Raw genomic sequence first — 25,643 nt, 5'->3', positions numbered from 1 at the left:
TACAACAGGCCTACAAGCCCTCAGTTCAGCCTCTCTCAGCCTATTGCAGACAGTCTGAGCACTGATGGAGGAATTGTGCGTTTCTGGTGTAACTCGGGCAGTTGTTGTTGCCATCCTGTACCTGTCCCACAGGTGTGATGTTTGGATGTACCGATCTTGTGCAGGTGTTGTTACACGTGGTCTGGTAGCCTGAGTAACAACCTAGGGACTCCGTCAGCCTGTAGTGAAACAAAGCTGGAGTCTCCAAGTCTAGAGAAGCCTGAAACAGGATGTTACCATTATTAATTGGAAATACAAATCATTGAGACGCACACACACACTCCTGAGTAGAAGATAAGTGTGTGTGTGTGACTGCAAGGACGATCAGCTGTTCATCTTGCCTCCCTGTACCGCTGACTTAGGCGTCTCACAGTACGGACATTGCAATTTATTGCCCTGGCCACATCTGCAGTACGACAGTTCCATGGGTGCATGTTCATTAATGAATGAATTAACAATCATGGGAAACGGTGTTTAAACCCTTTACAATGAAGATCTGTGAAGTATTTTGGATTTTTTACGAGTTACGTTTGAAAGACAGGGTCCTGAAAAAGGGAAGTATCTTTTTATGCTGAGTTTAGTATGTGTCCTACTATTTTAATTAGAAATGACTAATCCCTTAGAAAGTCGTTAGTACTGATTTATATTGAAATCATACTAACTCCGGATGACCTTGGTCAAGTAAACCTGGGTGTTTTACTGTAAAAATATGTGTTAAATGTATGTGACATGTGACCTTATTACTCATTTTTATTCTTTCACATAGAATACATGGTTTCCATTGTTACGTGTTGACGTGGTTATTATTTTTTGGATTCCTCTGCTCTCATTCGTTTACGACTGGTGACAGTGATATGGCCATGCGTAACCTCCTGTCTATTTTTCTGGTTTCTCAGGCCAGTAAGAAGGCTGCTAATAAGAGACAGAGAGGAGCCCAGAAGAGCTGCTCCAATGTCTTCTCCATGTTCGAACAGTGTCAGATACAGGAGTTCAAGGAGGTGCGTGGCTACAGTACACTTACACTGGCTGGTCCATAGACATTAGACATCAGAGGAAACGGCTCATTATATTAGACATAAATACATTTTGGATATTCGTTATTTATTTTACGATGAAGGTAAAATTCTGTGGGGGGAGAAATCTATTAACAACGGATGTACTGTGTTTATCTCCAGGCTTTCGGATGTATTGACCAAGACAGAGATGGTGTGATCAAAAAACAGGACCTGAGAGAAACCTATGGACAGCTAGGTATTTTAATTGTCTCACTTTACAAAATGTGTGTATGTGCATGCGTGTGTGTGTGTGTGTGTATGTCGATTTATGTTTTTGTGTACCAGGGAAGCTGAACGTTAAGGATGAGGAACTGGATGAGATGTTGAACGAGGGGAAGGGTCCCATCAACTTTACTGTGTTCCTCACTCTATTTGGAGAGAAACTCAACGGTAAGACCCCATCCCTCTGCTTCTCCATCCTTCTGCTGTATGCGTCTTTGGTTTCGGTTCATGTTAACGGAACTATAACCCTCCCTTTACAGGCACAGACCCCGAGGACACCATCCTCGCTGCCTTCAAGCTCTTCGACCCAAACGGCACAGGTTTCGTCAACAAGGATGAGTCAGTATCATTTGAACCTATACACAGATTGCCAAAGTATGCAATGACAATGTGGGCAATGAATTATTAATTAGCTGTGTATTCTTCAAAGGTTTAAACGGTTACTGATGAACCAGGCGGATAAATTCACAGCAGAGGAGGTTGGTATTATTTTTTCTCCTTTTAACCTATCTTTTTTCTTTAAAATGATACATTAACAAATCACACAGTTGACATTACTTGAGAGCGAGATAAACCATCCTATCAGCAGTCCTACATAGAAAGTAGGCCTTTGGTCAATTCACATTGTTGCCTAATCCCTCTCTGTCTTCTGATCAAATCCTCAGGTGGACCAGGCGTTCTCTGTGGCGCCAATTGACGTGGCCGGCAACATCGATTACAAGTCACTGTGTTACATCATCACCCACGGAGACGAGAAGGAGGAGTCCTAAAGGCCCTCAGCAAAAAACCCTGACCCCCCGACCCATAACCCCTGATAGGGCAGAACTGGAATCTCCTCTGTGGTTGTCTTTTGCCAATCCAGTAAAGAAATCAAATCAACGCCTGTCTGTAAAATGTTTATGTTTATTTGTGGTTACATTTAGATACAGTACAGTTAGTATTTGTACTATTGCACAGTTGAATGAAAGTGTTGTCCTCTTTACAGTCGTACAAACTATTGTTTCTGACAGCTGTTGCCGATACTGGGACCAGAACACTCACAAACTACACTTAACCACTACAAAACATGTTCAAGTCAACCTAATTACTCCCCCCCCCCCCCCCACATCCATCTCCCCCTCAAACACAGCACAATTTAGATTAAAGGTTTAATGCAGACATTTTTATATCAATGTCAAATCATTTCTGGGACACAATTAGGTACCTTGCTGTGATTGTTTTCAATTAAAATAGTCAAAACGAAACAAAAATAGTTTCTTCGCAAGAGCAATTTCTCAAGCAATAATTTTGCTAGGACTGTCTGGGAGTGGTCTGAGTGGGGAGGGGAAAACTGAAAACTAGCTGTTATGATCTGCCTGATGATCTGCCTTTTGATGTCACCAGGCAGATCAAAAAACTCTACCCCACCAAAACAGCCAGAAATGTCAGACTCTTACACTAAAAGGGAATTATCATCATTTTCACAGATTATTCCAACCTCAGCGTGGAATTGCAGTATATCTAAAACACAGAAAAATCACATTGTTAACTGCACTGGGCCTTTAATACCCCAAATGTGATCTGTAAGGTGCATCCAGGAGAAAGGGCACACTGCAATGAGCCTGTGTAGTTCCAGTCAGAGCTATGCATTTAGAATACAATTCTAAATATATGGCTCTGGTTCCAGTCATTTAGGCCTCGGTTGCCATGGATACAACAACAAACCCGTTAACTCCACTGCCAAACAGCCACCACATCTATTGGTCAAACAGAGCTAGAGAGACAAGGTTCACCCAAATTTGTAAGCCAGGCTGGGGATACAAGCTACCTAAGTCCCTGCGGTTAGGTGTTTGTAAGATTTTTGTTGTTTTTTGCCGTGTGAGATGTAGTTGTTGCAGAAGAAGCAGAGATGCCTATATCTTCTGGAGCTGAGGGTAGAGTAGATGTGGGGATAGATACATCCATAGCGTGGACACCAGATGGGGTGAAGAAAGAGGCAAAACCGGTCAAGAACTGTGATTCCTATTTAAGAAGGTGGGTGGATTGATCTTTACTCTGTTGAATTAAAGTGACATCTTGGTTCAAAACAAATGTTGCATCCCAATGAAACACACCATACTGTATCCATGTCCATGTGTCCGCTACAATTAACATTAAGAACAATAGTAGAAAATATATATATATAAAAAAATGCAATGAATTCATGCATCACATAATTTTAGGCGATTTCAATAACTTTGCTGTTATCATCTGATGGCATTTTATTGCTGGTCAACAAAAGCTGTTTTAGTGCTGCCTCTCACCGTCCATCCGATAGTACCCTCTCTTACATGTGAACTCTGCAGCAGGACGTAGGAACGTCAGGCACTAAACAGGCTCCTTCATGTTTCAACTGGTCAAGCTCTTCCCTCAGACAATGATAGAATTTCTCTTGCACAGTTTGTCTTCAATTACTTGTGCACCTTGGTTGGACTGCAAGGTAGCGACAGTACACTTACTCTGAAATGCAATACGTTTAGTGAGTCTGATCTGATGTTAACAGGCATCTGGAAAGCCAGGCACGGAAGAAAGAGCGCAATAGCACCATTTTGGGGGTAAGTGTCATCATTGTTAATAACAGGCCAAATATACAGTACATTTACATGAACTGATGCAATACATCAACACGTTAGATGTTGTTCTGTGTGTTTTCACGTAGTTAAATAACATTTGCTTAATCTAAAAGCAGGATACCAGTCAACACCGTGCTGGTCCAGATGGAGAGAACATGGACACTTTCTCATCCGGTAAGTTAGTAAGGAAGAGGGAATTTCCTGCACCTTATATGCTAGTGTTAACATACATTTTAACCGAAATATGAATGACTTAATTGGTTCAACTCTTCCAGGTGTGAGCAGAGATCCTAACACGCAACAGAAGAAGGGAGGCAGTGACGAAGGCAAAGCCTCAGGGAAACAAACCAACGAGAAGAGCTCGAAAAAATCCCAAACATGTACCCTTCTTTAGAGACACAGCACTATGAATGGGATGCCCAACACCACGTACTACTTAGTGCCATATAATCCCATCGTATTGAGTCTTTATGATCACCCCAAGTTCTCTTCCTTGCCCGTTACTGTGATGAATCATAGAAACAACTTAGGGAGAGGGAGAATATATGTTTTGAGGGGAATGACTGTGTAACTGCAATCCATGCCTGTCACTTTGCCTACCGAACAATCGCCTTTTGTTATTATTGTACTGTTTGGCTCCCTTTCATAACCTATGTACGACTCGTGTCAACAGTACCGTAAGCAAAACATTTCAAAGCGTCAACTGACAAGTGTTTTTCCTGATTCTGACTACCTTGTTCTGGTAGCTTAGCTTGCTAATGAACACACCACTAAAAAAGAGAGAACAGCTGTGGGCTCATGTTTATTTCCAAACGATTAGCAGTAATGATTGATCGACAGGATTGATCAACTGGCTCTGAACGTTTCAGCAGCTCATACAATCATAAACGAAAAGGGGGGGGGGGGGGGAAACACGAAGACAAAATAAAATAACCTCAGATAGTCGTCGCATAACACTGACATTTAGAAGTTTGGGATCAAAAAGTCTCTACAGTCACAATTGCACTATTCACAAAGTCATCCATTGATTCTCATGTCTTAACACAGGATTTTATAGTAATTTTCCAGCAGAGAATTAGAACAGTGTTTTATAGCAGAACAAGAAAGAGCTATTCAAAATCCCAAACGGATGCTATTGGACCTGCCACCTCATCTCCTTTACAGTTCCGCTTCACTGTGTTGTCACAGTAGACGAGAGTAATTGTAATGCAATTGGCTAATCAGTTATAACCCTCTACAGTCCGCAATGCACTTTAAAACGGTTCATTCACTCGATGGCAGTCTAGTCCGGGGTCGTCAGCAGTGCAGTATTCAGGCAGTGATGGCCAAGCTCCTTTCCAAACTCCCAGATAAGAGCTTTTGGATGGGCCTACGCCCACCTTCTGTACACTGTGAAAGCTAAATGTATTCACGCCGCGTGATCATGGGAGAAACCGAAATGCGACGCGACCCCTGCCAAAGTAAAACTCCCGTCTCCAGCAGTCGCGATGTAGGTTGCTCGAGAACGAGCTGCCCTTTTCATAGGTTAGAGGAGGGTGTCAGTCACTGTTACCGCTGCGGTCCTCCTCGCTACCCACCACCATGCTGCTGTACTTCTTCTGCTGCTCCTCTCTATACGTGTCCTTCACCTTAGCCCTCTTTAGGCCTCCGTCCCTACAGGGGAACAAACACCTGGTCTAGGAGATACGAACACAAAATAATCTGTGTGCAAGAGATACTGCAAATGTGTCCATTCTGAGGTGTAAGAGATGCATAGCAGAGGGCCAGTATGAGACAGTCAGGATGCCATTCATAGTAAGATGGGCGGAGATTCTTACCAGGACAGGTCCACTAGTCCCCCCTGATGTGCGATGACAGACTTGACTCTGTTGGCAAACTGGACAGCATCCTCCCCTTCCTGAAAACATGCAATAAGTTAGTGGCACTTAGTGATTAATTGGTAGGTACTGTGTAAGTGTGTGTGTGTGTGTGTGTGTGGTGTTGTATACACACCTGTTGGTGCATGGCTGGCAGGTACCAGACGTTACAGACTATAGCCCAACTAGTCATCATCCTGAGCAGGTAGCTCACCATGTTGTACTTGGCACTGTTCCAGAACGCATCCCCAAACTGAGGGTCATACTGAGGGAGGGAGACAGAAAACCTCTTCAAATCTATGCTGACTTTGTCACGCAACTTTTCCAATGTCATCTTTGCATGATTTAGGGAAAAGTCAAATACTGAACAGAAGTACCTTACAGAGTACCTTACCTTGATGGCTACCGGGTATATCGTTCCTCCGATTTCAAAACTTCCCTTTTTGAACATCATGACAGATGTGTTGTTGATACAGGTCCCTGAGGAAACCAGAAATATGGACTGCAGATAAGCCATAACCAGAACGACCAGAGATATATATAAAGATCAAATCAAATTTCATTGGTCAGATAGGATCTCTATAACAACAACGCTCTCCAAAATCACAGATAAGGGAGAGAAATGCATTGTAGCAGATGCTACTCATATGTACAGGTATAGGATGACCTTACTGTACATAACCAATGCAGCTTATCCGAACCAATGCTAAACTCACTGACTTCATTCTACTCCATTGTAGCACTTACCTTCCGGAAAGAGCAATATAGGAAGCTTAGTCTTGTCATTCACGTGATCCCTCAACCTGTAAACATGAACAACAATTAGAAAACCTAACTTTATATCTGGGAGGAGCGTGAACATACATTATATATGGTTTTAGTTAAAGCTATGTCCATACCAGGAAATCTTAGTATTAAATTATATCCCCAATTGTCAAATGGCAATGACATTTATTCTTGAATGTTCTACAGTTGGGGATTTTGACAAGCAAATATATAACAATGTCATCGGACTGGCATGAGTGTTTTATCTGGATAAGGAAATAAGATAGGTATTTACTTATGATTACAGATTGTATTTGATGTGTATTATTGTGCTAAACAGGGCTCATCTGGAAAATATATCTTGGTCTCAGCATTGACACCCTGTCAAAATAAAGGTTAAATAAAAAAGATATGACTGATTTATTTGCAGTGGTGTAAAATACTTAAGTTGTTTTTTGGGGGGGTATCTGTACTTTACTATTTATATTTGACAACTTTTACTTCACTTCAATATACTTCGTATATTTTCCTCTGACAACCCAAAGTACTCATTACATTTTGAATGCTTAGCAGGACAAGGAAATTGTGGAATTGACGCACTAAGAGAACACTTGGTCATCCCTACTGCCTTTGGTTTGTAAATCATTTCTGAGTGTTGGAGTGTGCCCCTGGCTATCTGTAAATGTAAAAAAAACAAGAAAATGGTGCCATCTGCTTCGCTTAATATAAGGAATTTGATTTATACTTTTAATCCTTAAGTATTGATAAAATAATGTATATGTTTAAAGATAATGATTACCCTGAAGCCTAACTATTAGGGATTATAGTTTATGTAGCAGGTATAAGAAATAATTAAATTATTAACGTAAATGTAAGTCCAACAGGGATCAGAAGAGACCTGTAAGGGAGAGAAATGTGTGTGCCTAAGAAAATACTGAGCACAATTAAACTGTGTTTGACCCGACCCGGCTCTAGAACTCTGAGAAACTTATGATAGGACAGGGAGTACTCTTCAAGGTGTCCCTAATCTCGGGGGAATGGAACTGTCGGCTGGGTAGTGATACACAGTGGTGAGAACTCTGGAGAAGAATATAACTCACCCACTGTTCGTGTGTATGTATGTGCGTAAGTAAGGAGCATGGTATAAAATGGATGTCTTTGTATAATGGACTGGAGAGTGCTCTCGTGAATAAACATTTTGACTATTGTAAGCTGGGAACTCTGTCTGTTTCATTTAAACCAGAACCTTACAAACTCTGGGTTGCAGAGAGTAGGTTAATTGAAGTTTATGATCATTGATAATGAAATTCTCATATCAAGTATATTTTAGCAATTACATTTACTTTTGATTCTTAAGTATATTTAAAACCAAATACTTTTAGACTTTTACTCAAGTACTATTTTACTGGGTGACTTTCACTTTTACTTGAGTAACTTTCTATTAGGGTATCAATTCTTTTAATCAAGTATGACAATTAGGTACTTTTTCCACCACTGTTTATTGGTCTGTAGCAATTTTCCACAGGCATATCAGTGCTTGTCGGAAGAGTGTTGGCAGTCAGAATACCAGTGTCTGGTGCCAGGAACATGCCCAACCCACTGGCTGATAAGATAGCAAACAGATAAGCTCACCTTTTGGTCACTAGGTGGCGATCTTTCATATCAGCTCTCTCAAACCAGATGTGAGGACAGGACCTCGCCATGGCCCTCTGCAGCACTCCCATCAGACCCCCATGTGACTGGCCCACCTAAAACACATCAGATCAAATCACATCTAACGCCCTCATAATACATTTCACAGACAAATCATCTGAACAGGATTAAAGTTAGCAACAGATAAACTGAGACTGTACTTTCTTTATACATGCTACACCTTGGCAATGTCATCCATAAGCACAACATGCACTTTCATTGCCATGGTGATGATCATGACACCCAATTGTATTTATCTTTTAAACAAGACAATACTTTACAGTCAGCCCACCTTGAGACATGCCCCACTTACGTCAAACACTGGATGACAACCAACTTATTGCTTTTAAACTCTGACAAGACAGAAATTAAGCTACTTGGCTACAAGAAACTCACAAAGTGTCAGACCTCACTCTAAACATTTACGGTTGCCTCATTACACCAAACACGGTTGTTAAAAACCTTGGTGTTACCTTTGAGCCTGGTCTAACTTTTGACAACGCATATCCAAAACAGCATACTTCCATCTCAGGAACATTCCAGAATTAGACTACATGCAGCTCTGGCTTGGATCTCAAAACAAGTGCATCTATTCACGACCACTCACGCTGTAAACACAGTCCAGTTCAATGTGAATGGCACAGATCCATATATGGCAATGGTCTACTTGCATATAGGCCTACTGCAGCTCTGATTGGTTATGCTGCACTGGTCTGTGTAGAGTATGGGCTGAGTGGTGTGTGTCAATGCAATAGAATCCTACCCGATGCATTCTGCCTACAACAATCATCGTTCATTTTGCATACTAAGTCTTGCATAGTTTGTTTTGGTACATTGTATTGAAAGTGGCTAATCTTGCATTGATTTGATCACAATTACCACAGTAAAGGGAAATGTTGATGGTGTTAACTAAGGCGGAAAACTCTAGAAAGTTGAGTGTAGTTCAATCCCCTGCTTCTCTACACAGGTTGATATTTATTCTGCGCGGCAGTCCTGGGGGAGCTGCGTGCCCAAACATGCGTGCAGCTTAGAAGGAACATTGATTATATAGGTATAAAAAAAATATGTAAAAGTTTAGCTATTTCAAGTTAGGCTTATTTTCTGCTTTGTTTCACATACCATGGCGTAACACCCATCGTTGCAGAGAATGACAATATCAATCGGAGAGGTGTGATTGGCCACACAGATTCCTCCTTTTCTGGGTCTGTTTTCTCTGTAAAACACAAGACAGAGAACACACGGTAAAGTGGCAGACGTGCATCTTACATCAAAACAAAGCTCTGTGCACATATCACGAGGACCTCCCGTAGAGTCACTGGGGGACATGACGGTGTGTGTGAAAGCCTGCTGTGTTTGCACGTGTCAGAGGAGAGGAGCGTTCACCGACTTGTTGTGGTAGTGGATGGTGCAGGAGAGGCCTCGAGCACAGATCCTGTAGCACATCACATGGACCCACTCACTCAGCCAGGACTTGAGCCTAGAAAACACACACACACGGGCACGCACGTAAGAAGCTACCATGAAGCTGATTAAATACAAAAATCACACAAGACAAAACGTCTCAGTTTTTAAAAACAATCCCGTGTGAACCTGTAGATTCAAAGCAGTGTTACTGTACCTCCAGTTAGGGAGGAATCCTACAGCAGTGGTTCCTATCACCAGCCAGGTCAGGCCTATAGACGCCAGCATGATCCTGAAAGAAAACATTCAGACTCAGAAACATACACGAGACACGACAACACTGGTCATGGATTAACGCACTGTCGAACGCTACGTGGTTTAAATCCTGGCTGTAAATCCTGTCTATTCAGCAACATAAACGTCAGTCAGTGCTTGGTTTATGGATGTGAACCGTAAGAGAGCTAAGGCCTTAATAAAAAAAGGTGAGCACAGTAACGATGACTGATTTCACACTCTCAGTAATGACCTGAGCGGAGTCAGGATGCAGTAGCGTATGAACACGCCCAGGCCCCAGACCATGGTCAGTTTGAGGCTGATGTACTGGAAGTCGATGTTGGTCCGAGTTAGCAGGTTCCACGACACCAGCTCCTCTGACGAAAACCGCTGGGTCACCTGGAGGTCAGAGGAACAACATGAAAAACAACTTAGTAGGCCTACCTGTACAGAAAGTAAGTCTGGGTTTTTAAAAATTGATGTTGTACTCTTTTGCCCAATCCTGAATCAATGGCTATTTCCCGGGCCCTAAGCACTTCCTGATACCCATTCAACAGCCACGTTTACATGCGCACAGCATTCCGGGATAATAGCTCATATCCTGGTTAAGGTCTTATTCAGAATAACATGTTTACATGCACCTTTGATATATCCTGCTCACAGGGATCCCTGTAAACATGAATAAACAGAAAACTCCTCATTTTCCCAGTGATGACAGAACGATTTTTTGAAGGGGGTGCTGAAAAGAAAGCTAAGCCTTATTTAGATATTGTTCGGCTTATAATTTCCGGCGTTAGGTCGGCTTCTGTCATTACTTGATCCTCTAGAATGCTAAATAAAGCCTTGCTCGCCAGAATAATGTAATAAATCGATGGAATGAAAGCGGTAAAGTTCTCTTTCATTTCTGCTTCTCTTGCAGAGAAGACGTTTAGGGCCCGGGAAGATTTCACACACAAAATGTCCAAATGGCATCGGTTTGTTGACCAGTTTCAGGGAAATTAAAAGATGTAATAACAAGCCAACATGTTTCTGATAGTAACTCAGTCCATTTTGGAATCTTATTTTAGTTGAAAGTGAAATACTGTCAGCTTTTATGTCGCAGAAGAAAATTGCACATTCACATTTCATCAAGATGAAATAAATCAATAATATTTCTCGATTCCTGTTACTGAGACAGAATATACATTTGGTCTATCATTTTACTGCAAGAAAACAACAGTAAACGGGATAAGATGTTTACATGCCAAAGTATCCGTCCAAGACCAGCATATCCCAGGCATCTTTTTCGGGTTTCTCAAAACTGGGATACAAGCTTATTCGGGTTATTGTAAACGAGATATGACATTTGTATGCGTCAACTCACAACAGAATACTTGAGTATCCCGAATAACAACAGGATATTGGTGTGCATGTAAACGTGATCATTGATTTGAAAGGACTGGAGGGGTGTGCAGTAGGCAATAAATTACGAAACTCATCCTAGACTACCAGAAGGCTAGGTGAAGCGACAGGTTTTACTCATTTCTTTTAGGGGCCATCATGGAATGTCTGGGGTTAGGGATACATTTGGAATTAGGTATCAATCTTATTCTAGTCTGTGGACTCACCTCATCCTCTACGATATCCTCGATGCCTCGTCTGTAGAAGTAGAAACAGTCGCTGAGGGTGAAGTCTCCCCCCACTGGTGGTTTGGGGCGACTGCACCTTAACCCCCTCAGCTCCTCCTCCATAGAACCATCATCCCTCTGGACGAGGCCTGGGGAAAACACACACGCTCAACTAATCCACCTCATCATTTTTAGATTGGATTGTATCGTACCACATATTTGTATTTGATAAGGAAGATGATTCCGTGTTATCTTTTACCATTGATAAAAGACAACATTCACAGTGTTACAAATCCTAGAGTCAATAGGCTTAGAATTTTCATACATTTTGAATGAAAGGAGGACAAATTGGTCAAACCACTGTGGACTTGTTAGGAGCTGGTGAGGAAGGAAATGAATCAGAGGATTGCAACACACTTGTGTCACTAACTCTCACACTGTTGCCCCATATTGAGAAAACAAGATATCCTGGGCTGATATCTGAGTAATCCTTATATAAACTTATTTAAATCAATGAAATCCAGAGTTTATCACTGTGGGCAAGGCCTCACCAATAGAATTGTCATACAGAATCCATATTAAATGACAGGCCATCAAACTTAAAAGGGCCTCCCTTTGTGTGTCTATCATCGAGGTAATCACAGTTCTAGGATCAGATTACCCAACTCCAACCCAAAGTGTATCCCTCCCTCCAGCAGGTCTGAAGACAGTGGGATCAGCTAAGGATACACTATCTGATAACACAGGACAAAGTCCAGGAGAGAGAGAGAGACTGAGTGACTGACTGACTTTGTGTTGAATTCAATCCACCCTTTGCTTTGTTTGAAAACTACGCAAACTCTTTATTTTAGGAAAACTTCAGTACAGTACAAGTGAGGGGTCTATGGTATCCATATAATACAGAAACCATCCATCCTGCGAGTTGATATGCTAACAAAATAAAAAGAGCACATTGATGTGCTGTGCTAGCTAGTGAACACCGCACTGCGAGTTTAATTGAATTACCCCCCCGACTAGCCTATATGACTGCTGATTGTGAGGGGAGGAATTGCGTCAGCCCGACAGATAGGCAGCAAGCCCAGCGCCACATAATACCGTATATCACATCGGAAATGCTCTGGGGACTGAGCTGGACCAAATACCGTCTTCTATTCAACAAACACTGCTCCAAGCCATCTCCACTGCAATCCCCTGCCCAGCACTAGAAACAGGTTTACACGGTCTCTAGGTTCTCAAGAGGTATTGTTTTATATACATTTACCACTCCCTTATCGTTTAACGTGGCTTGGGCACATTGAGAAGCTGTATACTTCAAATGCAACCTATTATCAACTCGCAGTCAACCATTGACACCTGAGCGAAACTCATGTCAGGACTGATTTCCATGCACTCAACCCTTCTAACTACACTAACACACTTCATTCATTCTAGGGCACTTTACATCTGAGCTTCTGAACACAGCAGATGAACAAGAGTGGATGTGAGTGGATGTCATTATCAGAGAGCAATGAATAAATCAATCAATCCCTTCATCTCGCTATCCATCATTCAACCAATAAACCAATCAAGTGAATCTATTGATCGGTGTGAGAGCTCTGCTCATTGACTCACTATTGAATGAGGAGGATTGGATTATCCGCTGCGCTTTGTTGACTGTTTGGATCCTCAACGTGGCCCACTGGAGGACAGGAGAAATGAGAAACACCTTTAGCCTTTGACCTCTCACTCCCTGACCCACAATAGGACAGTAGAGAAAGGACACACACATTTACCCCTGAACTCTCATGCCAGAAAACCTTTCAATCACTGTCCAGAGGCTTATTCATAAGGTCGTAAGGTTACAAGACAATTACAAAAAATATAACAAATATTACACTGTAGAACATACATGCTTTTCTGTCAAAAAACACATACATTCCATGTCTATACGTCACATGTGCAGAGTTGTGCTCATTGATTGTTGTGTACAGTAGACTTTCCCTACAGTAAATATGTGACAGCTGATCATGACAGCGCAGTGACAATGCATTTGTTGTACCATTGTACATTGTGCGAGTAAATGTTTGATGGATGGCAACTTCTGGACAGACGCATTTTACCTCCAAGATTTTGACCAGGATCTTCATGTATGTCTCGGAGATGCCCAGGGAGAAGCCAAACATTGCAGGCACCATGAGAAGAGACACAATGAGGCAGACCCACACCTTCAGCCCTGCCAGGACCATGGCCCAGAAATCCTCCATCGCTACAGATCTCTCTCTGTCACCCTGCGGAAATAGCAACAGGAGAAAGATAGTAGTAGTAGTAGTAGTAGTAGTAGTCGTAGTGTACACATAGGGGGCTAGGGGACATAAATACACACAACATTCAACCAAGGGTGTCAGAGTAAACTTCCTTTTAGCTGATTTTAGCAATGCTAGTATTTACACACGAGCGTTGCTAGAAATTGGCTTGCCAAAAAACGGAATAGTCCGCCAATTGTCCATAGGGTTGGTCTGTGTGCAGGGGGGAAATTGAGAAAAAACATCTAATAGAGCATAAAGTAAACAGACTTTCCAAATGTGGGGCTGTTGTAGAGCCACTTCCTCTCCGTTTACCTTATGTCAAAATAAAGAAGTCCTGCACGTGCAGCATAACTGCAAAAAAAGCAAGAACTTGTGGGAGACTTTTATTTTGGAATGAGGTAAGCAGAGAGAGAAACTGACCATGCTGAGGAACTGCATGGGTCTACAACAGACCCCCCTGTAATTATACGTTCCATTAGATGTTTTTTCCTCAAATTCTCCCCTGCATAAGGACCGAGCCTACAGGCAATCGAGAGAGTAAATTGACATTTTATTTTATTTAACTTCTGGAAAACGATTCCTTTTTTTTTTTCAAGCTAATTCGCAGCAATGCTAGTGTGTAAATACTAGTGTTGCTAAGAGCAACTACCTCTCCGTATGTAAGTGTACTTTAGCCCATGTCTGGCATGCTGACTGGTCTTTTATGACACAGGAGTTCAGGATGTTGTTGGTTCAATAACTGACAGTACTACCTCAATTGCTACAGTTAAAGATATAGTTCACCCAAATTACATACCCTGTAAGCAGTTTATGGGCAGGGTTGGGTAGTTACTTTATAAATGTAATCTGTTGTTACTAGTTACCTGTCCAAAATTGTAATCACTAACGTAATTTTTGGATTACCCAAACTCAGTAATGTAATCTGATTACATTGTTACTTTTAGATGACTTTCCCCTCTTAAGAGGCATCAGAAGACAAAAATGTTACCAAATAGAATGACATCTATTGCAGGATAAATCAATGTTAAAGTTTACATCGCGGGCCATATATGGATGTTACATTTGACTTTATGGGTTGGTTATGTAGGCTTCTTCTAACCCATGGCTTTCAACTACATACAATTAAATTATATCTTCACATTAAAAAAAGTATATCAGAATTCCAGTCATTCCAATAAATGTTAGAACCCTTGATCTTCAAGAATAGGACTTGGAAATATGGAAGAATAGACTAGCCAAATTGTTTTACCTGAGCATGACCCCAAAACTAAGGACATATTAGCCAGCCCTGCTCTGTTGTTTATGATTTTGTTGTCATGGAGGACTAGGCTACTTGATTCAAGGTGACAAATAAATGCTGCACTCATGGAATGACATGCTTTGAGCACTACTGAAAAGTGCTGTTTACATGTGAAAAATGAATTCCATAAGCTGCATTTGCTATAGGCCTATTGTTTACCTTTTTGTTGGTGACACTTTGATATCTTGATAATATGCAGCTGTTTAAAGGACAAATCCACAGATGAAACAATAACCAAATGTCCACCCCGCCTCTGTTTTGGTAAAAAGCTGAGGGATAGGCCCGGAGAAATATAACCACACTCAGATTAATAGACAGAGCTATGATGCAAGGACAGACTGTCCATGATATAAAAATAATTGTTCAAATCATGTTATGAGGTTATACAGTGTTTGTTTACATTTACTATGTTTACAAACATTGGAGAAAAACAAGCTTATATTTTGGGTTCTCATGAGGTGCAGCAGTTGAACTAAGCTCATGAGGCATTTATAAGTAATATTCTTCAAGAATCATATATATATATATATATATATATATATATACACAGTGCCTTGCGAAAGTATTCGGCCCCCTCGACCTTTTGCCACATTTCAGGCTTCAAACATAAAGATATAAAACTGTATTTTTTTGTGAAGAATCAACAACAAGTGGGACACAATCATGAAGTGGAACGACATTTATTGGATATTTCAAACTTTTTTAACAAATCAAAAACTGAAAAATTGGGCGTGCAAAATTATTCAGCCCCTTTACTTTCAGTGCAGCAAACTCTCTCCAGAAGTTCAGTGAGGATCTCTGAATGATCCAATGTTGACCTAAATGACTAATGATGATAAATACAATCCACCTGTGTGTAATCAAGTCTCCGTATAAATGCACCTGCACTGTGATAGTCTCAGAGGTCCGTTAAAAGCGCAGAGAGCATCATGAAGAACAAGGAACACACCAGGCAGGTCCGAGATACTGTTGTGAAGAAGTTTAAAGCCGGATTTGGATACAAAAAGATTTCCCAAGCTTTAAACATCCCAAGGAGCACTGTGCAAGCGATAATATTGAAATGGAAGGAGTATCAGACCACTGCAAATCTACCAAGACCTGGCCGTCCCTCTAAACTTTCAGCTCATACAAGGAGAAGACTGATCAGAGATGCAGCCAAGAGGCCCATGATCACTCTGGATGAACTGCAGAGATCTACAGCTGAGGTGGGAGACTCTGTCCATAGGACAACAATCAGTCGTATATTGCACAAATCTGGCCTTTATGGAAGAGTGGCAAGAAGAAAGCCATTTCTTAAAGATATCCATAAAAAGTGTTTGCCACAAGCCACCTGGGAGACACACCAAACATGTGGAAGAAGGTGCTCTGGTCAGATGAAACCAAAATTGAACTTTTTGGCAACAATGCAAAACGTTATGTTTGGCGTAAAAGCAACACAGCTGAACACACCATCCCCACTGTCAAACATGGTGGTGGCAGCATCATGGTTTGGGCCTGCTTTTCTTCAGCAGGGACAGGGAAGATGGTTAAAATTGATGGGAAGATGGATGGAGCCAAATACAGGACCATTCTGGAAGAAAACCTGATGGAGTCTGCAAAAGACCTGAGACTGGGACGGAGATTTGTCTTCCAACAAGACAATGATCCAAAACATAAAGCAAAATCTACAATGGAATGGTTCAAAAATAAACATATCCAGGTGTTAGAATGGCCAAGTCAAAGTCCAGACCTGAATCCAATCGAGAATCTGTGGAAAGAACTGAAAACTGCTGTTCACAAATGCTCTCCATCCAACCTCACTGAGCTCGAGCTGTTTTGCAAGGAGGAATGGGAAAAAAAATCAGTCTCTCGATGTGCAAAACTGATAGAGACATACCCCAAGCGACTTACAGCTGTAATCGCAGCAAAAGGTGGCGCTACAAAGTATTAACTTAAGGGGGCTGAATAATTTTGCACGCCCAATTTTTCAGTTTTTGATTTGTTAAAAAAGTTTGAAATATCCAATAAATGTCATTCCACTTCATGATTGTGTCCCACTTGTTGTTGATTCTTCACAAAAAAATACAGTTTTATATCTTTATGTTTGAAGCCTGAAATGTGGCAAAAGGTCGCAAAGTTCAAGGGGGCCGAATACTTTCGCAAGGCACTGTATATACACACACATATATATTCAATATACATATATATATATAAAAAAAATCTAAAAAGGGACGTAGCAACTACAGAGAGCCCCTTTAAGTCTATCAAAACTGTACAAGTTTGAGCATGTGACCATTAGGCCTATGAATTATTTTTCTATCCACATGAATTAGACTGAGCAACAAAAGCCCCACTTTTATTCCATAGGCTGGGATCCGCATTACGCAACTGTTTCAAGAGCGCATTTTTCACTGACTGTCCACGGGTTTCAAAAACAATGATTGATTGGCAGCTTAAACGTCTTGAATTCAACCATTATTGGGTTCAAATACACATTTAGATTTGTGAACAGCCATCCACAACAACCACAATCCGTAAGGCACAAATATTCCTGACCTAACCAAAATAATAAAGAAAACAAAGATAACTAAGGCCAGGGCGTGACACAAATTGTCAGGAATGATTCGCAAGGAAGGTGGATCTTTTTGAATATGAAAGTGGACGAAAAAGAGATTTGGCTCATTAATCTAGATGGTCCAAATCAGGATGATCCATACTTCTTCAAAAATATTTTTACCAATTTATTGAACTTACAGGCAGCAAATGATCAAATCATTAAAGTGGGAGACTAACATAATAGTTGTCATTCTCCTTTTGGTGTTTGTGGGATCTTGTTTTTGTTAGCTCTGTGAAGCCTGCAGAACGTGACGTTCGTTATTCTTTTGTTGTTTTTTGTTTGGTGTTCATAGTAATTAAAGAATCATGTACACTTACCACGCTGCACCTTGGACTCCTTCCGACGACAAACGTTACAGAAGATCCCACCACAAACAGACCAAGCAGCATGGTCAGGAGAACTGGACATGGGAGGACAGCCTGGATGGCAAAGGATCCTGGACGTGGGAGGAGATCCTGGCCGGAAGGGATCGCCTCCCATGGGAACAGGTGGAAGCAGCGAGGGAGTCATGGCAACGAAGCAAGCACGAGAGGCAGCCCCCCCAAAAAAATTGGTTGGGGCACACGGGGAGATTGGCGGAGTCAGGTTGTAGACCTGAGCCAACTCCCCGTTCTTACCATGGGGAGAGAATGACTGGTCAAGCACCGTGTTATCCGGTTCTGCGCACTATGCCTTCGGTGCGCAGCCACAGCCCGGTGCACTCTGTGCAAGCTCCTCTCAGTGGTCATGCTAGAGTGGGCATTCAGCCAGGACGGATTGTGCCGGCTCAGCGTTCCTGGCCTCCGGTGCGTCTCTTCGGCCCAGGTTATCTTGCGTCAGCTCTACGCACGGTGTCCCCGGTTCGCCAGCAAAGCCCAGTGCGGCCTGTTCCTGCTCCCCGCACTTGCCGGACTAAGGGGGGTATCCAGCCAGGATGAGTTATGCCAGATCTGCGCTCCAGACCTCCGGTGCGCCTCCACGGCCCAGGATATCCTGCGCCGGCTCTGTGCACTGTGTCTCCGGTGTGTCTGCACAGCCCGGTGCGTCTGGTGCCAGCACTCCACACTCACCGAGCTAGAGTGGGTATCCAGCCAGGACATGTTGTGGCAGCTCCACTCACTAGGCTGCCAGTACGTCTCCTCCTTCAGCGTTGATCCACGGTCCGGAGCCTGCAGCGACGGTCCCCGGTCCGGAGCCTGCAGAGACGGTCCCCGGGTCCGGAGCCTGCAAAACGGTCCCCGGTCCGGAGCCTGCAGAGACGGTCCCCGGTCCGGAGCCTGCAGTGACGGTCCCCGGTCAGGAGCCTGCAGAGAAGGTCCCCGGTCAGGAGCCTCCAACGACGGTCCCCGGTCAGGAGCCTCCAACGACGGTCCCCGGTCAGGAGCCTCCAACGACGGTCCCCGGTCCGGAGCCTGCAGCGACGGTCCCCGGTCCGGAGCCTGCAGCGACGGTCCCCGGTCCGGAGCCTGCAGAGACGGTCCCCGGTCCGGAGCCTGCAGAGACGGTCCCCGGTCCGGAGCCTGCAGAGACGGTCCTCGGTCCGGAGCCTGCAGAGACGGTCCCCGGTCGGGAACCCCCGGCGATGATCGGTGGTCTAGTTCCTCCGGCGATGATCGTTCCTCCAGTGAAGGTCCATGCACCAGGGCCGCCATCAAAGCGAAAGGATCTGCAGGCAGAGGGGGGTCTACGTCCCGCACCGGAGCCGCCGCCGTGGAGAGATGCCTACCCGGACCCTCCCCTTTAAAGTCAGGTTTTGCGGTCGGAGTCCGCACCTTTTTTTTGGGGGGGGGGGGGGCTTTTATTCTCTATTTTGGTTAGGCCAGGGTGTGACTAGGGTGGGCATTCTAGTTTCTTTATTTCTATTTCTTTATTTTTTGCCGAGTGTGGTTCCCAATCAAAGGCAGCCGTTTATCGTTGTCATTCTCCTTTTGGTGTTTGTGGGATCTTGTTTTTGTTAGCTCTGTGAAGCCTGCAGAATGTGACGTTCGTTATTCTTTTGTTGTTTTTTGTTTGCCGTTCTGAGTAATTAAAGAATCATGAACACTTACCACGCTGCACCTTGGTCTCCTTCCGATGACAAACATTACAATGATATTGTAAATTGGAATGGTAGAGTTGTGTCTTTCATGGAGTTTTCAGAATTGTACAGGAAGGTCTACTCAATCCAAGAGTACAACCAATTGATTACAGCATTACCCCAAAAATGGAGGAGGCAAGTGGCAGCGGGATGAGGTAGGGAACTGGTCAGTCTGACCAATGTAAAGGATACAAACTGGTTGAGGAATAAAAATAGCATAAATAGGAAAGTATACCAGTTTCATTTGAGGACCAGGATGTTGACAACTGTGCCATACAGATTGCAAAATAGTTCGGAAGAGATTTATGATGTACCAATTCCATGTTACAAGGTGTATGAGTTGATATATAAAACGACGTAAGATACAAGACTGTGCTTTTCAGCTAAAATTATTATATAGAACTCTTGCCACCAACAAAATGTTAAATATTTAGGGCATAAAATCATCGAAACTCTGCAGATTTGTTTGTGAGGATAGAGAATCAAAAGACCATTTATTTTTGTATTGCCCTCAGGTAGCCTGTTTCTGGTCTCAGGTTCAGGAATGGCTGACAATGCACAGCATTTATCTAAAATTGACCCTAGAAATAGTACTGTTAGGAGATCTGGAGAGACCGGGTCAGTCAATTAGTACAAGTATTTATCTTCAACTCGCAATCTGTGAATTCTATTTGATTAGATAGATAGAAATTGTACGTTAAACATCACAGCATAGTTGAAAGATATATGATGCATAGAAATCCAAAGAGGGTGGCTAGCAGAGATAGGTGGGATGAGCTGAGGGAAGCTGAGGGTTGGGATGTGGAGTTGCTGGGCGGAAGATAGAATGATGGTCAAAGATAAAAGTATAAAAAATAAAGTACAAATATAACATAATAAAAAGTACGTTTGAATGACCGTGTTTTTACAGCTAATGCCGGTTTGCCTGAGGCTGATGCCGTGCAGAGGTTTGTACACATGCATATACACACACTCTCATTCAAATACACACATACATGGACACAAACACATGTAAATAGTGACAGACATGCACTCAAACATATACAGTTGGCCTTGCTGTGCTTTGTTTTTTTTCCTGTTTTCCATTGTCTTTTCCCTATTCAGTTAATTTTCTTGGTTGTTGGTGCATTGGGAGGGTTCTTGGGGGTGGGAAATGGAATAAAAAAAATACGTTCTTGGGGGGACTGCGGGAGGGGTCTCGGATGGTTGATGGGCTGCTATTGGGGAACAGTGGGGGATATTGGGGGGCTCGGGTCCCCGTTTTTGGCCTTGTGGGAGATCTGTCGACATGCCCTTGAGCAGGGCATTGACCATGGATACTTCTGTGTGTCGCTCTGAATGGGATTCTGTTGGATGACTGGTGTGGTGTAGTTGTTGGGCAGCTTCACTGCAAGTATATTGTATGTTTTGGATTCAATAAAAAAATAAGTGATATCTGTATCGCCAAAGAATACAACACTGCTGTCATCCTTACCTCGAAGTGTTTATTCAAGTTGGATAATCTTTTGATGACGACAGCAGTCGCACCATTGGAAGACATAGCTTGGACTGAAGCCTACAAAAGCATATTCCTGCTCTTTTCCCACGATCCATCAAACACATTTGGGATGTCATCATAGTGGTCTCTGATTTGTGGTCAGACTTGCTCAGGTGGAACAAACATAAAAACGTGAGCCTTTTTTCAACGTTGATTTGAATGTCAGAGGAAACCTAGAAGTGTCAAATATTTTTTCCGCAAACATCCTTTCTGAATTTAAAAGTAATCCTCGAAGTAATCATCTAGTTTTTCAAAAGTATCTGTAATCTGATTACAATATTTTTGATAGGTAACATAACGCATTAGTTACAGTTCATGTAATCCCTTACATGTAACGGGTTACATGCAATCGGTTACTCCCCAACCCTATCTATGGGCATGCTTTGATCAATGATGCTTTGGGCTAGCTCTTGTTCAGCAAAGAGGGCTCCCTCTCAATTGAAGCATTAACGACGGCGTGGGACTGTGTACTGTGCAACAGTCCTGACGCTCTGTCTACACGTTAATAATCCTCGCTTGCGATACGGTTTTGGAAACCTTTGGAAGTTTGCTTTCAAAAATCAAGAAAGATGTGTCATAAAACAAAAGGTTCAATTACTACACACATTTATAGGGTTTAGGTTCCCACACGATCATATTTCCATGTTACAGCGCTTGTTTACAGAAGAGAGGCGAGACCACCTGTTCTAATTAGCTATCTTGTCTCCGAATACCTGTTTGGAACAAGACTGAGTACTAATCGGCTACAACTGTATTACAACAGTGTACAATAAGTGTATATTTAGCATTTGTAAAAATGTTTGATTTTGTGATATGAAAGTATAAGCCTTTGTTTCTAAAACCGTATAGTAATTAAGAATCCATTCAAGTTTAGACAAAGTAATGGCTGTCTTGGCTGCCAACGCCTGTTTACCAATGAACATAACATTTAATAAGGTCATTGGATGTTAAAAGGAGTAGGCTTGTCTACACTCCTAAGCAGTACATCTTGGGCTAGCTTTTGACATGAAATGTGAAAAATACCAATAGACATATTGACTTGGTAGACAAATTGACTCTGCCACAAAAGCATAGATCGCTGTCTTGTCCATTGACTGCTTACTGGGTAAAGAAACCAACCTGTCGTTTTGGGGTGAAATATCCCTTTAACTATAGGCTAGATAAAAGGTAGAAAATTATACAACTAAGATTTTCAGGAAGAACACAGAACATGGGCTCACAGAAGGTTCGTATGTGACTACGTAAAGCTGAATGAAACAAACATGAATAACATAGCAAGGTTCAATTTGACCAAACGCAAAATGAGCGTTCATCAACACATCCAAGGCGCATGTCTAAAACAGCAACACGTGACGATTTCAAAAGCTATAGAAAAAAGCCCAACGTTTAATTATATCAGAAATGTTGGTAGGCTAAGTGGTCAATGACATTTAAAAGAAAGCCTACCAACTTAATTTACCTTGAACAACATATACGCACGTCATCAAAAACCTAATTCAACAACAATAGTCAATCATATTAATTAACAGTCAAATTAATATACAACTTCACCAAATCCCTAAACAAAGAACCGTGGGCGAATCTTCCAGACCTGGCCGGACAATCACAAAGTTTTTCCTTGATATTCAGCCCTGCGTGTAGTGGATCTTACCTTTCAAACTTCAGTCCATACTACCATGCCCTTCCCTGTTGTAGAACTCATACAAATAACTGTGACTGAGGGTGAGACGGCAAGCCACCGCTGTAGTGAAAGCGCGCCTTCATGTAGAACAGCGCCATCCATTGGCCAAATAAAATAAACGTTTATTGGTCATATACGCATATTTGCAGACGTTATCTCAGGTGCAGCGAAATGATTGTTTTTCTAGCTCCAAAGGTGCAGTAATACCTAGCAATAAAAAAAATATATACATGCAATCCATAAAAAATAAACAAATACGTTATGAAGGATGAGCCATGATTAGAATACAGTAAATACATACAAAGTGGGTACAGCATGTAAACATTATTCAAGTGACCAGTGTTCAATGACTCTAGGCACATAGGGCAGGAGTCTCTAAGGTGCAGGGTAGAGTACTGGGTGGTAGCCGGCTAGAACAATGACTAAGGTTCAGGGCAGGGCACTGGGCGGAGGCCGAATAGTGGTAACTATTTAACAGTACGATGGACTGGAGATAGAAGCTGTTTCTCAGTCTCTCGTTCCCAGCTTTGATGCACATGTACTGTCTCCACCTTCTAGATGCTAGTAGGGTGAACAGGCAGTGGCTCGGGTGGCTGAGGTTCTTGATGATCTTCTTGGCCTTCCAGTGATACCGGATGCAATACGGTAGATGGCTGGCAGGGGTGTCCTGGAGGACAGGCAGTGTGCCCCCGCTGATGCGTTGGACTTACCGCACCACCACCCGGTGCAATTGCCATACCACGCAGTGATACAGTCTGACAGGATGCTCTCAATGGTGCATCTGTAGAAGTTTACGAGGGTCATAGGGGCCAAGCCGCATTTCTTCAACCTCGAGAGGTTGAAGAGGCACTTTTCACCTCGCTGTCTGTGTGAAGGGGCCATTTCAGGTTGTCAGTGATGTGCATGCCGAGGAACATGAATCTTTTGACCCCTTACACTGCGGCCCTTCGATGTGCATAAGGGTGTGTTCTCTCTGCTGTCTGCTGTAGTCCACGATCAGCGCCTTTGTTTTGTTGACGGATGTGAGAAGGATGTGAGATGCCTATCGGCAAGCTCCTGCTGAAGTGCCCGTTGCCAAAACCTGAGGGTGGATAGCACCTTGATGTGCACCGGAATGGCATGCGTTTGCCTTTCTAAAGTATGTCTTAATCCTCGCAAAGATCCTATAAAATTGGCTCGTCAGATATTGTTTCCCAAAACCAATCTGTACTTTCTGCAAAAAAAGTCCCACCTGTCTCAAAAAATGTGCTCTCTCTGCGAAATGCAGCTTGTTCCAAATCTTCCAACAGGGCAAGATCAGGCACCTCTCATTCGATTTCCCATTATCTCAGTCTTTTATAGTATTTACACAATGGTTTCACTTTCACACGTGCCCTGTAATTTAACAAATGACTGTACATTATATGATTATCGTAAAAATTCACTGATTGGGAATACAAGTAAATCGGAATATTATTAAATTATTAGGCCTACTCTCACAATTTCACACATTTTCAAAATATATTTTCTCTATTCTATAGTTGACAAGCAGTTCCTTCATTCCACCACTTGGTACTGTGCGTACACATGGTAATGTCTGTACGTACACACTCAAGCAAACATTTATATTGATAAATCCAAAGATTACGGATATACTGACAAGATTAATGTCTCTCTGCCCTAACAATGGGAGTCATTGTCCACAAAGCGGCACAGCAGGCTGTCTAGCTCCCGCCTATCCTTTCTTTGGATTGGTGGATACATCTCATTATTGTGATAATTGTTTGGATGAGGGTTGTTGACGCCAACCGACTGTATTCGATGGAGGGAGAGGCTATGCTACTAGCCTCATGGCATGAATATGCATAGCCATCTTGAGACGACTCTGATATAAAGGGTTTTTTCTCAAAGTTTCTGGGATGTCATGTGTCCTACTTACAGTATGTCAGTACACTTGTAACAACTTAAGCATTACAAAACTTCTATTCGATCAAATAAACCTAAAGGAGCAAATAAGCCCTACATTTTTATGTTGACCAAATTCAACACTCTCATTGACCTCCATACAAAAACTCCTTGCTTGGTTGGTGAAACAACAAAAACGCTGGAGAGAGACAGATTTCCCCCCGAGTTGGGCCTCTCTCTTCCTCTCTGATAAATCTCACACTTTGCATTGAAATGAGCTCACGCGTGGCTTACACACAGATTTGTGCCTATGCATGATTGATAAATGAAGCCCCAGAAGAGTTATTACTGTGAATCCTTGTAATGTTGTATCAGTTAATATTTGTTTATGTGTCAATTAATCCTGAAAGGGATTGGAGGTCTGTTTGGGAAACAGCTCTGGGACTGATAATTAAAAAAATACTGTGATCATAATTCTGATTTAATTAAGAAACATTTTGGGATAAGCCAGAGCCATATATTTAGATATATTGCTGTAGGATAAGACAGATACATATATTTAGATATATTGATATATGTCAGCCCTGACCTTAGAGATCCTTATTTATTCTCTATGTTTGGTTAGGTCAGGGTGTGACTCGGGTGGGAATATCTATGTTTTCTATTTCTTTGTTGGTTTTGCCAAGTGTGGTTCCCAATCAGAGGTAGCTGTCTATTGTTGTCTCTGATTGGGGATCATACACTATATAAGTTGTGATTTTCCGTTTGGGTTTTGTTGGGGTGTTATTTTCTGTTTAGTGTCT

At 42.3% G+C, this 25,643-nt stretch overlaps 2 protein-coding genes across 5 annotated transcripts in view; one reads left to right on the top strand and one right to left on the bottom strand.

Moving 5' to 3' along the window:
• The window catches only part of LOC139411134 (myosin regulatory light chain 2, atrial isoform-like), a 167,068-nt gene that overhangs the window by 1,757 nt on the left and 139,668 nt on the right, over positions 1–25,643 (top strand). The window contains exons 2-10 of one of the 4 annotated variants that reach the window (XR_011634571.1): positions 936–1,037; positions 1,215–1,290; positions 1,380–1,484; positions 1,577–1,655; positions 1,747–1,795; positions 1,982–3,329; positions 3,838–3,889; positions 4,021–4,081; positions 4,183–4,696. Coding sequence is in view for 1 of the 4 variants with exons in the window: in XM_071157009.1 (XP_071013110.1) it covers positions 936–1,037; positions 1,215–1,290; positions 1,380–1,484; positions 1,577–1,655; positions 1,747–1,795; positions 1,982–2,086 (516 nt within the window). In the remaining 3 variants the exon portion in view is untranslated. Of the gene's footprint in view, positions 1–935; positions 1,038–1,214; positions 1,291–1,379; positions 1,485–1,576; positions 1,656–1,746; positions 1,796–1,981; positions 3,487–3,837; positions 3,890–4,020; positions 4,082–4,182; positions 4,697–25,643 lie in introns of those variants that run through there. The other 3 variants (XR_011634572.1, XR_011634570.1, XM_071157009.1) reach the window with 3 other exon arrangements.
• On the bottom strand, positions 4,697–23,020 carry LOC139411132 (glycerol-3-phosphate acyltransferase 3-like). The gene is made up of 14 exons (XM_071157006.1): positions 22,927–23,020; positions 13,601–13,768; positions 13,113–13,179; positions 11,502–11,650; positions 10,148–10,293; positions 9,839–9,913; positions 9,608–9,697; positions 9,340–9,433; positions 8,161–8,276; positions 6,511–6,566; positions 6,158–6,243; positions 5,900–6,028; positions 5,725–5,804; positions 4,697–5,560 (listed from the first exon to the last, which is right to left on the bottom strand). Exons 2-14 carry the CDS (start codon positions 13,742–13,744, stop codon positions 5,446–5,448), a joined length of 1,347 nt encoding a protein of 448 aa, XP_071013107.1. The 5' UTR covers positions 13,745–13,768; positions 22,927–23,020; the 3' UTR covers positions 4,697–5,445.

This window comes from Oncorhynchus clarkii, chromosome 6 (assembly GCF_045791955.1).
Source record: "Oncorhynchus clarkii lewisi isolate Uvic-CL-2024 chromosome 6, UVic_Ocla_1.0, whole genome shotgun sequence".
In the NCBI taxonomy this organism is placed as follows: domain Eukaryota; kingdom Metazoa; phylum Chordata; class Actinopteri; order Salmoniformes; family Salmonidae; genus Oncorhynchus; species Oncorhynchus clarkii.
The sequence above is the reverse complement of the archived record's forward strand: the minus strand, read 5'-3'. Positions and strand labels throughout refer to the sequence as shown.

Coding starts and splice junctions, on each gene's coding strand:
- LOC139411132 (XM_071157006.1), bottom strand. CDS start 13,744: ATGGAGGATTTCTGGGCCATGGTCCTGGCAGGGCTGAAGGTGTGGGTC. Junction 6,244..6,510: donor TATATTGCTCTTTCCGGAAG/GTAAGTGCTACA, acceptor TGGTTTCCTCAG/GGACCTGTATCAACAACACA. Junction 6,029..6,157: donor TATACCCGGTAGCCATCAAG/GTAAGGTACTCT, acceptor TCCCTCCCTCAG/TATGACCCTCAGTTTGGGGA.